The 12,765-nt window shown below is 54.0% G+C and overlaps 2 protein-coding genes and 2 pseudogenes across 2 annotated transcripts; 2 read left to right on the top strand and 2 right to left on the bottom strand.

Moving 5' to 3' along the window:
• Window positions 1-32: 32 nt before the first annotated feature.
• Window positions 33-2,568, top strand: LOC121108813. Its single transcript, XM_040656966.2, has one exon. The coding sequence runs from the start codon at window positions 1,293-1,295 to the stop codon at window positions 1,977-1,979; it is 687 nt and encodes a 228-aa protein (XP_040512900.1). The 5' UTR covers window positions 33-1,292; the 3' UTR covers window positions 1,980-2,568.
• A 476-nt stretch (window positions 2,569-3,044) lies between these two features.
• LOC121108826 lies at window positions 3,045-5,472 on the bottom strand (annotated as a pseudogene).
• A 369-nt stretch (window positions 5,473-5,841) lies between these two features.
• On the top strand, window positions 5,842-8,189 carry LOC121108812. Its single transcript, XM_040656965.1, has one exon. The coding sequence runs from the start codon at window positions 6,925-6,927 to the stop codon at window positions 7,609-7,611; it is 687 nt and encodes a 228-aa protein (XP_040512899.1). The 5' UTR covers window positions 5,842-6,924; the 3' UTR covers window positions 7,612-8,189.
• A 487-nt stretch (window positions 8,190-8,676) lies between these two features.
• Window positions 8,677-11,102, bottom strand: LOC121108828 (annotated as a pseudogene).
• Window positions 11,103-12,765: the final 1,663 nt, after the last annotated feature.

The following is a 12,765-nucleotide window of genomic DNA, read 5'->3' as shown; positions in this document are numbered from 1 at the left end:
GGCTGTCTCGCCTGCCCTTTAAGCTTGTCCCCGCCCTGTAGGCGGCTCCGCTCCCGTCGGCCCGGTGCTTATCGGGGCTCAGGGACTTAGGCGCTGGGGGCTTTTTGGTGCCGATCCCTCCCGTCAAATGACCGTCAAATGTTGGCGGAGCAGGCCAGGAGTTTGCCATCTTTGGATGAAGGACGGGCAACTCGGGGAGAGTGCCAGGATGTTGCTAGCATGCGCAGGGAGAAAATTCGACAAGCCAAAGCCCAGCAAGACCTTAGTCTGGCCGCCATTGTTCGAGATGATGAAAACAATGTTTTTACGAACATATTAGTAGCAAGAGGAGGGCCAAGGAGAATCTCCCTTCTTTATTCGACGTGGTGGGGAACATCACCACCGAGGAGGAGGAAAAGGCTGAAGTTCTCAATGCCTTCTTCACTTCCGTCTTTAGCAGTGAGACCTGCTATTCTCAGGGTACTCAGCCCCCTGAGCTGGAAGACGGGGCCGGGGAGCAGAATAAACGCCCGTCAATTCCCAGTGCCTTCTTTACTTCTGTCTGTTCTGACTGTTGCACCGGTGCTGGACGTGCCGTTACTATGAGCAACCCAAGGAGAACCAGACAGTATATATATATGTGTATGGACTCTGCAAAACCTTTGTGCGCGCTTTTCCCTTGTTGTGTTTTCCTTCCGCCTGTGATCGACCGAGAAAGAGAACCTGCCCCTCCACCCCTGCTTCCAACCAGAATCATGAAACACTGTCACACTGCGGTGGTAACCATCTCTGCATTCCTGTAACAAATCCTTGCTTTTCTTTTCTGTCTTTTTACTATTGCTTTCGTCATCCCGCCTCCCATCCCCCGGCCTAGCTAACCAAAACTTTCTACAATAAACCGGTTGGGCAAATATTTGTCTCCTTTCTGAGTTTTAATCTCACATCGGGTATACGTATATAACGAACTGTCTTGCTACCGATACATGGAGCCACACAGACGCCCACCTCCAAGAAGGGTCGGATGGAGGATCTGGGGAACTACAGGCCTGTCAGCCTGACCTCAGTATCGGGGAAGGTCATGGAGGAGATCACCCAGAGTGAGATCACAGGGCGTGTGCTGGACAACCAGGGGACCGGGCCTAGCCAGCGCGGGTTCCTTAAAGACAGGTCCTGCTTGACCGACCCGATCTCCTTCCATGACCAGGTGACCCGACTAGTGGATGAGGCAAAGGCTGTGGATGTAGTCTACCTAGACTTCAGTGAAGCCTTTGACTCTGCCTCCCACGGTATTCTCCCAGAGAAGATGGCAGCCCATGGCTTGGGCAGGTGTACTCTGCCGGGTCAGAACCTGGCTGGACGGCCAGGCCCAGAGAGTGGTGCTGAATGGAGTTCAATCCAGCTGGCGGTGTATGCTAGCGGCGTTCCCCAGGGAGTCAGCGTTTGGTCCGGTCCTGATTTCTATTTCAGTTGATGATCTGGACGAGGGGATTGAGCGCACCCTCAGTAAGTTTGCAGGCGACACCATGTTGGGAGGAAGGCTTGATCTGCCTGAGGGTAGGAAGGCCCTACACAGGGATCCGGATAGGCTGGATCGCTGGGCCGAGGCCAATTGCAGGAGCATCTACGAGACCAAACGCCGGGTCCTGCACTTTGTTCACAACAACCCCATGCAACGCAACAGGCTCGGGGCAGAGAGGCTGGAAAGCTGCGCGGAGGAAACGGATCTGGAGGCATTAGTCAACAGCCGCCTGAACATGAGCCAGGAGCGTGCCCAGGGGGCCAAGAAGGCCAACGGCATCCTGGCTTGGATCAGAAATCATGTAGTCAGCAGGACGAGGGAGGTGATCATCCCTCTGTACTCGGCGCTGGTGAGGCCGCTCCTCGAGTACTGCGTGCAGCTTTGGGCTCCTCACTACAAGAAAGACGTTGAGGCTCTGGAGCGTGGCCAGAGGAGGGCAACAAAGCTGGTGAAGGGACTGGAGCACAAGACCTATGGGTAGCGGCTGAGAGAACTGGGATTGTTTCGTCCGGAGGAGGGGAGGCTCAGGGGAGAGAGACCTTATCGCCTCTTTACAACTACCCAAAAGGTGCTTGTAGCGTGGTGGGGGTTGGCCGCTTCTCCCAGGTAACTAGCGACGGGACAAGAGGTAACGGCCTTGCGCTGCGCCGGGGGGAGCTTCAGGTTGGATATTCAGAAAAACGTAACAAGTTGTCTTATTCCGCTTCTTCAAACAGTTTAATTCAGAGTCATTCACAGCTGCGATCGTCAGTCCCGCAAGCGGATCTACTGCTGACAAATCGAGATTCTTTGAGGAACGGCCGCACAATAATTTCATTTAGCAAGTTTCAAGTCTTTAATTTCTAATGCAAATATTTATTAGCATTTTGAAACTCCCCCACTCCAGTAAGCCTTGAATGCAATCGCAATTCAACAAAGACTCAAGCAAAGCCAGAGGCCTAACAAAGCGCGAGAGGTGATTACATGTAAAAGCCTTACGGTGCCTGTAGCTACTCCTCCTTCTGGTTACGGAACAATACTCCTTTTTTTTTTTTTTTTTTTTTTTTTTAATGTTTTGTTCATATTAAAAACAGAGAAATGGAGAAGGGCAGCTGAGTCTCAAAGACAGCAGAAGCGCAACAATCGCCGACTCAAGTATCACAAAGTCTTTTCCATTTGGGAAAGTTTCCGAGGGAGAAATTATTTCTCTACGTCGCAAAATCCGCGACTGAAAAGAAAGCAGTGTCAAAACTCCGAGATTGCTTAAAAACAGGCTGACGTGCACCGGTCAGAAATCATGCGGGTGGAGTTTGTTCGGCCTCGGGACGGGGCCATACATCAGACGACAGCTGGAAGCATTCTTCCTACGTTATTCTTCTCTAATTCTACGCCTGCTGCTTGTCGATGCTGCTAGTACGCGATAAAACCCACGCCCTTTTATTTGGAAGCTGGGGGAAGACGGCAAGGCCTCAAACACACAGCACATCCTATATTGTCTTTGGGAGACGGAGACCCACCGTTTTAACTTGCAGAATCATTTCCATCAGTAAGACAAGAGAGACAGAGATGATATCCCCATGCTCCATCTTTATTGTGCAAATGCTGCTCAAAGCTTTTCATTGCCCTCCACAGACACCCACCAAAAACAATTATATGTCAACGGTGGCTAGGCTGACGGGCAACACGTGAAATCCATTCGGTGGCGATCCGTACGCGTGCAGCAACTCCTGCGGTGCAAACATCTTAGCCAGGAGGCTGGCCCAACTGACGGCCATCCAGAATACAGAGACGTGCGCGGTAGTCTGAAGGGACTGAGGGTGGGTATCTCACAGCCATCCGAAATCCATTGGTCAGGCCCAGGTTAGCAGCACACTTCTCGCCAACAATCATCAAACGGCCAAGAAGCTGGAGAAGGAAATAACGTTACGTAACGGAGCATGCCACAACACAATGAAGAGTGGAGAGGGCAGGAAGCCAAGGAAGGTGAGCAGAGAACCATCCACAGAACGCGGTTAACTAGTTCTTTGCCATTCAAGCGCTGCTCTTCAAATTACTGCCTTTCTGCAACTGACACGTTCCAAGCAAAGCTACAAAGTCCGATTACGCATAATGGGGGGAGGGACAGCTATGGGACTTGCCATCTTTTTTTTTTTTCCTTTTCTTCTAAACCCCCTCCCCACCCCCAGCTAGAGAGTAACGGACTACAAATCGAGCACAGAAGCCAGATTGGTCTCGGGCTTCCAGCCCCCCATTGTATCTTCGGGCAACCTAAGTCTTTCCGGCAGAAAAGAAAAACTCGATGTAGGCTTTGTGAGCCCACGCCAAAGCCATGGGACTTGACTTCTGTAGCTGAAAATGAAACATCCAGCACCCCTCAGCCAGCTCTCTCCTTCCTCGCCTCCGACCTGCTCAAAACCCCAAGCCCTCTTCTCCATATTAGAGCCATGACCACTGTCTGGAAACAGCGAGAACAGGCATCGGGCCATACTTCTGAACAGCACTGCATTTTGCACTACAAGTACGTACCCAGAAATGAGCATCGCTTTCTCTCACTTCCCTTAGTCAAAACGCTCAGCTCCGTTACAAGCTAGAGGCAAAAGATTATGGCGTCGGGAAGCCCCAGATAGCCTACTGTGCCTCTTTGCAACACCAAGAGGAAACGAGGCGACGGGACAGAGCCTACTAAATTACATACCACTTACAGGCACCGTTTAGAGTACAGAAAGTTTCCACGGTACTTACAGGTGCGCCACAATCTTCTGCTCCGGATAACCTCACAACGGCCTTCTCAGGAACGGCTAGGAAAAAAGCGTAGGAGCTTGCGGTGAAATATCATGGAACGCAAGGCACTGGAGGAAGAGGACACGCTTAAAACGGGATTGGCTTCGGAGAAAGGCAATAGCTGAAGCAGATCGCTACGCCCCACTGAACGCGTACCCCAAACGCAAGACAAAACAGCGATTCTTCCTAAGGGATCTTTGAATTGGCAAAGCCCTCTCCCTTCTATGCACAAACCATGTTTTCACAGGCTCCTGCTGCTACGAGCACAGAGCGATTTTAAACCCAAACAAAAGCACCTCCATTTGCGCTTATTTCACTCTCATATTAAGACCCTGCTTAACCACTCAAGCGGCAAACGGTGGCTCACCATCCTTCAGTTATGGCCAAATATTGCCTTCCTATCCTACTTTTGACCAAGGCATTTTCAAAGAACCTGGGGTTATCCCGACGGAGGCCGTGTTAACACTCCATCCTCAAGAACACCGCGGACTCCGGTGAAAGAACGCTTTGGATTAGCACGGTGAGGCTGGCGCTACGTCAGACACTTCCACGTCGAGGCAAAGGTTATCGCCTTCGACACGTGAATACCACCGGCCTGTAGGAAACGGTCAACTAATTCGAATGGAACTAGCACGACTAGCAGCGACAAAGGGATAGATATCGCGCGCGGCAAGCGCCCGCGGCTGCCACCCAGCGCTTCAGCGTCACAGGCCCGCCTCTACACACGCGCACACAACCACACGGTGGCGCAGGGAAGCCAGGCGAGCCAGACGGCACCAGCGACCCAGTATGCGCCACGGCAGCCCCGTGGCACCGAAGGAGCGCGGGGTTTTAGAGGAGGCGCTGCAGTAGCGAGCATCACCAGCCAGAAAGGCCCGTCCGCCCGCCCCGCCCCGCCCCGCCCCGCGGCAAGGTCGCCGCTCGCCCCGCCGCACTCGCCGGCACCGCAACGGGCGCTCGTTCCAGAGGGCCTGCGAGCGCGCTAGGGTGGGGGAGGGGTGGGACGGGAGGGCAAGGGAAGAATCGCGCGACGCACGACAAAGCCGCGGCTACCTCCTCGTCCACAACGGCTCCTCCTCGCGGATAACGTTGGCAGAGAACTCCTGGCGGGCGACTTTTCCCAAGAGAGCGGCGCCACCGCGCCAGGCGACCGGCGACCTAACGATCCCGCCGGCCATGACGGCGCCCGCTCGCTACAACACTCCCTCAGCCCCAAAGCTCCTCGGCTCGGCTCGGCTCGGCTCGGCTCGGCTCGGCTCGGCTCGGCTCGGCTCGGCTCGGCTCGGCTCGGCTCGGCTCGGCTCGGCTCGGCACGGCCCTCGGCGGCGCTCATTGGGCCGACAGAGCCGTGCCGGCCGTTCTCGCGCCTCGGTTGGCTGTCTCGCCTGCCCTTTAAGCTTGTCCCCGCCCTGTAGGCGGCTCCGCTCCCGTCGGCCCGGTGCTTATCGGGGCTCAGGGACTTAGGCGCTGGGGGCTTTTTGGTGCCGATCCCTCCCGTCAAATGACCGTCAAATGTTGGCGGAGCAGGCCAGGAGTTTGCCATCTTTGGATGAAGGACGGGCAACTCGGGGAGAGTGCCAGGATGTTGCTAGCATGCGCAGGGAGAAAATTCGACAAGCCAAAGCCCAGCAAGACCTTAGTCTGGCCGCCATTGTTCGAGATGATGAAAACAATGTTTTTACGAACATATTAGTAGCAAGAGGAGGGCCAAGGAGAATCTCCCTTCTTTATTCGACGCGGTGGGGAACATCACCACCGAGGAGGAGGAAAAGGCTGAAGTTCTCAACGCCTTCTTCACTTCCGTCTTTAGCAGTGAGACCTGCTATTCTCAGGGTACTCAGCCCCCTGAGCTGGAAGACGGGGCCGGGGAGCAGAATAAACGCCCCTCAATTCCCAGTGCCTTCTTTACTTCTGTCTGTTCTGACTGTTGCACCGGTGCTGGACGTGCCGTTACTATGAGCAACCCAAGGAGAACCAGACAGTATATATATATGTGTATGGACTCTGCAAAACCTTTGTGCGCGCTTTTCCCTTGTTGTGTTTTCCTTCCGCCTGTGATTGACCGAGAAAGAGAACCTGCCCCTCCACCCCTGCTTCCAACCAGAATCATGAAACACTGTCACACTGCGGTGGTAACCATCTCTGCATTCCTGTAACAAATCCTTGCTTTTCTTTTCTGTCTTTTTACTATTGCTTTCGTCATCCCGCCTCCCATCCCCCGGCCTAGCTAACCAAAACTTTCTACAATAAACCGGTTGGGCAAATATTTGTCTCCTTTCTGAGTTTTAATCTCACATCGGGTATACGTATATAACGAACTGTCTTGCTACCGATACATGGAGCCACACAGACGCCCACCTCCAAGAAGGGTCGGATGGAGGATCTGGGGAACTACAGGCCTGTCAGCCTGACCTCAGTATCGGGGAAGGTCATGGAGGAGATCACCCAGAGTGAGATCACAGGGCGTGTGCTGGACAACCAGGGGACCGGGCCTAGCCAGCGCGGGTTCCTTAAAGACAGGTCCTGCTTGACCGACCCGATCTCCTTCTATGACCAGGTGACCCGACTAGTGGATGAGGCAAAGGCTGTGGATGTAGTCTACCTAGACTTCAGTGAAGCCTTTGACTCTGCCTCCCACGGTATTCACCCAGAGAAGATGGCAGCCCATGGCTTGGGCAGGTGTACTCTGCCGGGTCAGAACCTGGCTGGACGGCCAGGCCCAGAGAGTGGTGCTGAATGGAGTTCAATCCAGCTGGCGGTGTATGCTAGCGGCGTTCCCCAGGGAGTCAGCGTTTGGTCCGGTCCTGATTTCTATTTCAGTTGATGATCTGGACGAGGGGATTGAGCGCACCCTCAGTAAGTTTGCAGGCAACACCATGTTGGGAGGAAGGCTTGATCTGCCTGAGGGTAGGAAGGCCCTACACAGGGATCCGGATAGGCTGGATCGCTGGGCCGAGGCCAATTGCAGGAGCATCTACGAGACCAAACGCCGGGTCCTGCACTTTGTTCACAACAACCCCATGCAACGCAACAGGCTCGGGGCAGAGAGGCTGGAAAGCTGCGCGGAGGAAACGGATCTGGAGGCATTAGTCAACAGCCGCCTGAACATGAGCCAGGAGCGTGCCCAGGGGGCCAAGAAGGCCAACGGCATCCTGGCTTGGATCAGAAATCATGTAGTCAGCAGGACGAGGGAGGTGATCATCCCTCTGTACTCGGCGCTGGTGAGGCCGCTCCTCGAGTACTGCGTGCAGCTTTGGGCTCCTCACTACAAGAAAGACGTTGAGGCTCTGGAGCGTGGCCAGAGGAGGGCAACAAAGCTGGTGAAGGGACTGGAGCACAAGACCTATGGGTAGCGGCTGAGAGAACTGGGATTGTTTCGTCCGGAGGAGGGGAGGCTCAGGGGAGAGAGACCTTATCGCCTCTTTACAACTACCCAAAAGGTGCTTGTAGCGTGGTGGGGGTTGGCCGCTTCTCCCAGGTAACTAGCGACGGGACAAGAGGTAACGGCCTTGCGCTGCGCCGGGGGGAGCTTCAGGTTGGATATTCAGAAAAACGTAACAAGTTGTCTTATTCCGCTTCTTCAAACAGTTTAATTCAGAGTCATTCACAGCTGCGATCGTCAGTCCCGCAAGCGGATCTACTGCTGACAAATCGAGATTCTTTGAGGAACGGCCGCACAATAATTTCATTTAGCAAGTTTCAAGTCTTTAATTTCTAATGCAAATATTTATTAGCATTTTGAAACTCCCCCACTCCAGTAAGCCTTGAATGCAATCGCAATTCAACAAAGACTCAAGCAAAGCCAGAGGCCTAACAAAGCGCGAGAGGTGATTACATGTAAAAGCCTTACGGTGCCTGTAGCTACTCCTCCTTCTGGTTACGGAACAATACTCCTTTTTTTTTTTTTTTTTTTTTTTTTTAATGTTTTGTTCATATTAAAAACAGAGAAATGGAGAAGGGCAGCTGAGTCTCAAAGACAGCAGAAGCGCAACAATCGCCGACTCAAGTATCACAAAGTCTTTTCCATTTGGGAAAGTTTCCGAGGGAGAAATTATTTCTCTACGTCGCAAAATCCGCGACTGAAAAGAAAGCAGTGTCAAAACTCCGAGATTGCTTAAAAACAGGCTGACGTGCACCGGTCAGAAATCATGCGGGTGGAGTTTGTTCGGCCTCGGGACGGGGCCATACATCAGACGACAGCTGGAAGCATTCTTCCTACGTTATTCTTCTCTAATTCTACGCCTGCTGCTTGTCGATGCTGCTAGTACGCGATAAAACCCACGCCCTTTTATTTGGAAGCTGGGGGAAGACGGCAAGGCCTCAAACACACAGCACATCCTATATTGTCTTTGGGAGACGGAGACCCACCGTTTTAACTTGCAGAATCATTTCCATCAGTAAGACAAGAGAGACAGAGATGATATCCCCATGCTCCATCTTTATTGTGCAAATGCTGCTCAAAGCTTTTCATTGCCCTCCACAGACACCCACCAAAAACAATTATATGTCAACGGTGGCTAGGCTGACGGGCAACACGTGAAATCCATTCGGTGGCGATCCGTACGCGTGCAGCAACTCCTGCGGTGCAAACATCTTAGCCAGGAGGCTGGCCCAACTGACGGCCATCCAGAATACAGAGACGTGCGCGGTAGTCTGAAGGGACTGAGGGTGGGTATCTCACAGCCATCCGAAATCCATTGGTCAGGCCCAGGTTAGCAGCACACTTCTCGCCAACAATCATCAAACGGCCAAGAAGCTGGAGAAGGAAATAACGTTACGTAACGGAGCATGCCACAACACAATGAAGAGTGGAGAGGGCAGGAAGCCAAGGAAGGTGAGCAGAGAACCATCCACAGAACGCGGTTAACTAGTTCTTTGCCATTCAAGCGCTGCTCTTCAAATTACTGCCTTTCTGCAACTGACACGTTCCAAGCAAAGCTACAAAGTCCGATTACGCATAATGGGGGGAGGGACAGCTATGGGACTTGCCATCTTTTTTTTTTCCTTTTCTTCCTAACCCCCTCCCCACCCCCAGCTAGAGAGTAACGGACTACAAATCGGGCACAGAAGCCAGATTGGTCTCGGGCTTCCAGCCCCCCATTGTATCTTCGGGCAACCTAAGTCTTTCCGGCAGAAAAGAAAAACTCGATGTAGGCTTTGTGAGCCCACGCCAAAGCCATGGGACTTGACTTCTGTAGCTGAAAATGAAACATCCAGCACCCCTCAGCCAGCTCTCTCCTTCCTCGCCTCCGACCTGCTCAAAACCCCAAGCCCTCTTCTCCATATTAGAGCCATGACCACTGTCTGGAAACAGCGAGAACAGGCATCGGGCCATACTTCTGAACAGCACTGCATTTTGCACTACAAGTACGTACCCAGAAATGAGCATCGCTTTCTCTCACTTCCCTTAGTCAAAACGCTCAGCTCTGTTACAAGCTAGAGGCAAAAGATTATGGCGTCGGGAAGCCCCAAATAGCCTACTGTGCCTCTTTGCAACACCAAGAGGAAACGAGGCGACGGGACAGAGCCTACTAAATTACATACCACTTACAGGCACCGTTTAGAGTACAGAAAGTTTCCACGGTACTTACAGGTGCGCCACAATCTTCTGCTCCGGATAACCTCACAACGGCCTTCTGGGGAGCGGCTAGGAAAAAAGCGTAGGAGCTTGCGGTGAAATATCATGGAACGCAAGGCACTGGAGGAAGAGGACACGCTTAAAACGGGATTGGCTTCGGAGAAAGGCAATAGCTGAAGCAGATCGCTACGCCCCACTGAACGCGTACCCCAAACGCAAGACAAAACAGCGATTCTTCCTAAGGGATCTTTGAATTGGCAAAGCCCTCTCCCTTCTATGCACAAACCATGTTTTCACAGGCTCCTGCTGCTACGAGCACAGAGCGATTTTAAACCCAAACAAAACCACCTCCATTTGCGCTTATTTCACTCTCATATTAAGACCCTGCTTAACCACTCAAGCGGCAAACGGTGGCTCACCATCCTTCAGTTATGGCCAAATATTGCCTTCCTATCCTACTTTTGACCAAGGCATTTTCAAAGAACCTGGGGTTATCCCGACGGAGGCCGTGTTAACACTCCATCCTCAAGAACACCGCGGACTCCGGTGAAAGAACGCTTTGGATTAGCACGGTGAGGCTGGCGCTACGTCAGACACTTCCACGTCGAGGCAAAGGTTATCGCCTTCGACACGTGAATACCACCGGCCTGTAGGAAACGGTCAACTAATTCGAATGGAACTAGCACGACTAGCAGCGCCAAAGGGATAGATATCGCGCGCGGCAAGCGCCCGCGGCTGCCACCAAGCGCTTCAGCGTCACAGGCCCGCCTCTACACACGCGCACACAACCACACGGTGGCGCAGGGAAGCCAGGCGAGCCAGACGGCACCAGCGACCCAGTATGCGCCACGGCAGCCCCGTGGCACCGAAGGAGCGCGGGGTTTTAGAGGAGGCGCTGCAGTAGCGAGCATCACCAGCCAGAAAGGCCCGTCCGCCCGCCCCGCCACGCCCCGCCCCGCGGCAAGGTCGCCGCTCGCCCCGCCGCACTCGCCGGCACCGCAACGGGCGCTCGTTCCAGAGGGCCTGCGAGCGCGCTAGGGTGGGGGAGGGGTGGGACAGGAGGGCAAGGGAAGAATCGCGCGACGCACGACAAAGCCGCGGCTACCTCCTCGTCCACAACGGCTCCTCCTCGCGGATAACGTTGGCAGAGAACTCCTGGCGGGCGACTTTTCCCAAGAGAGCGGCGCCACCGCGCCAGGCGACCGGCGACCTAACGATCCCGCCGGCCATGACGGCGCCCGCTCGCTACAACACTCCCTCAGCCCCAAAGCTCCTCGGCTCGGCTCGGCTCGGCTCGGCTCGGCACGGCTCGGCTCGGCACGGCTCGGCACGGCTCGGCACGGCCCTCGGCGGCGCTCATTGGGCCGACAGAGCCGTGCCGGCCGTTCTCGCGCCTCGGTTGGCTGTCTCGCCTGCCCTTTAAGCTTGTCCCCGCCCTGTAGGCGGCTCCGCTCCCGTCGGCCCGGTGCTTATCGGGGCTCAGGGACTTAGGCGCTGGGGGCTTTTTGGTGCCGATCCCTCCCGTCAAATGACCGTCAAATGTTGGCGGGGCAGGCCAGGAGTTTGCCATCTTTGGATGAAGGACGGGCAACTCGGGGAGAGTGCCAGGATGTTGCTAGCATGCGCAGGGAGAAAATTCGACAAGCCAAAGCCCAGCAAGACCTTAGTCTGGCCGCCATTGTTCGAGATGATGAAAACAATGTTTTTACGAACGTATTAGTAGCAAGAGGAGGGCCAAGGAGAATCTCCCTTCTTTATTCGACGCGGTGGGGAACATCACCACCGAGGAGGAGGAAAAGGCTGAAGTTCTCAACGCCTTCTTCACTTCTGGCTTTAGCAGTGCGACCAGCTATTCTCAGGGTACTCAGCCCCCTGAGCTGGAAGACGGGGCCGGGGAGCAGAATAAACGCCCCTCAATTCCCAGTGCCTTCTTTACTTCTGTCTGTTCTGACTGTTGCACCGGTGCTGGACGTGCCGTTACTATGAGCAACCCAAGGAGAACCAGACAGTATATATATATGTGTATGGACTCTGCAAAACCTTTGTGCGCGCTTTTCCCTTGCTGTGTTTTCCTTCCGCCTGTGATCGACCGAGAAAGAGAACCTGCCCCTCCACCCCTGCTTCCAACCAGAATCATGAAACACTGTCACACTGCGGTGGTAACCATCTCTGCATTCCTGTAACAAATCCTTGCTTTTCTTTTCTGTCTTTTTACTATTGCTTTCGTCATCCCACCTCCCATCCCCCGGCCTAGCTAACCAAAACTTTCTACAATAAACCGGTTGGGCAAATATTTGTCTCCTTTCTGAGTTTTAATCTCACATTGGGTATACGTATATAACGAACCGTCTTGCTACCGATACTTGGAGCCACACAGACGCCCACCTCCAAGAAGGGTCGGATGGAGGATCTGGGGAACTACAGGCCTGTCAGCCTGACCTCAGTATCGGGGAAGGTCATGGAGGAGATCACCCGGAGTGAGATCACAGGGCGTGTGCTGGACAACCAGGGGACCGGGCCTAGCCAGCGCGGGTTCCTTAAAGACAGGTCCTGCTTGACCGACCCGATCTCCTTCTATGACCAGGTGACCCGACTAGTGGATGAGGCAAAGGCTGTGGATGTAGTCTACCTAGACTTCAGTGAAGCCTTTGACTCTGTCTCCCACGGTATTCTCCCAGAGAAGGTGGCAGCCCATGGCTTGGACAGGTGTACTCTGCCGGGTCAGAACCTGGCTGGACGGCCGGGCCCAGAGAGTGGTGCTGAATGGAGTTCAATCCAGCTGGCGGTGTATGCTAGCGGCGTTCCCCAGGGAGTCAGCGTTTGGTCCGGTCCTGATTTCTATTTCAGTTGATGATCTGGACGAGGGGATTGAGCGCACCCTCAGTAAGTTTGCAGGCGACACCATGTTGGGAGGAAGGCTTGATCTGCC

The sequence above is a fragment of the Gallus gallus genome (genome assembly GCF_016699485.2).
Source record: "Gallus gallus isolate bGalGal1 chromosome W unlocalized genomic scaffold, bGalGal1.mat.broiler.GRCg7b W_unloc5, whole genome shotgun sequence".
Lineage (NCBI taxonomy): Eukaryota > Metazoa > Chordata > Aves > Galliformes > Phasianidae > Gallus > Gallus gallus.
This window is presented reverse-complemented; position numbering and strand designations above follow the sequence as displayed.

What these genes read in the sequence shown, in the direction of transcription:
- LOC121108813 (XM_040656966.2), top strand. Translation starts at nt 1,293, where the DNA reads ATGGCTTGGGCAGGTGTACTCTGCCGGGTCAGAACCTGGCTGGACGGC.
- LOC121108812 (XM_040656965.1), top strand. Translation starts at nt 6,925, where the DNA reads ATGGCTTGGGCAGGTGTACTCTGCCGGGTCAGAACCTGGCTGGACGGC.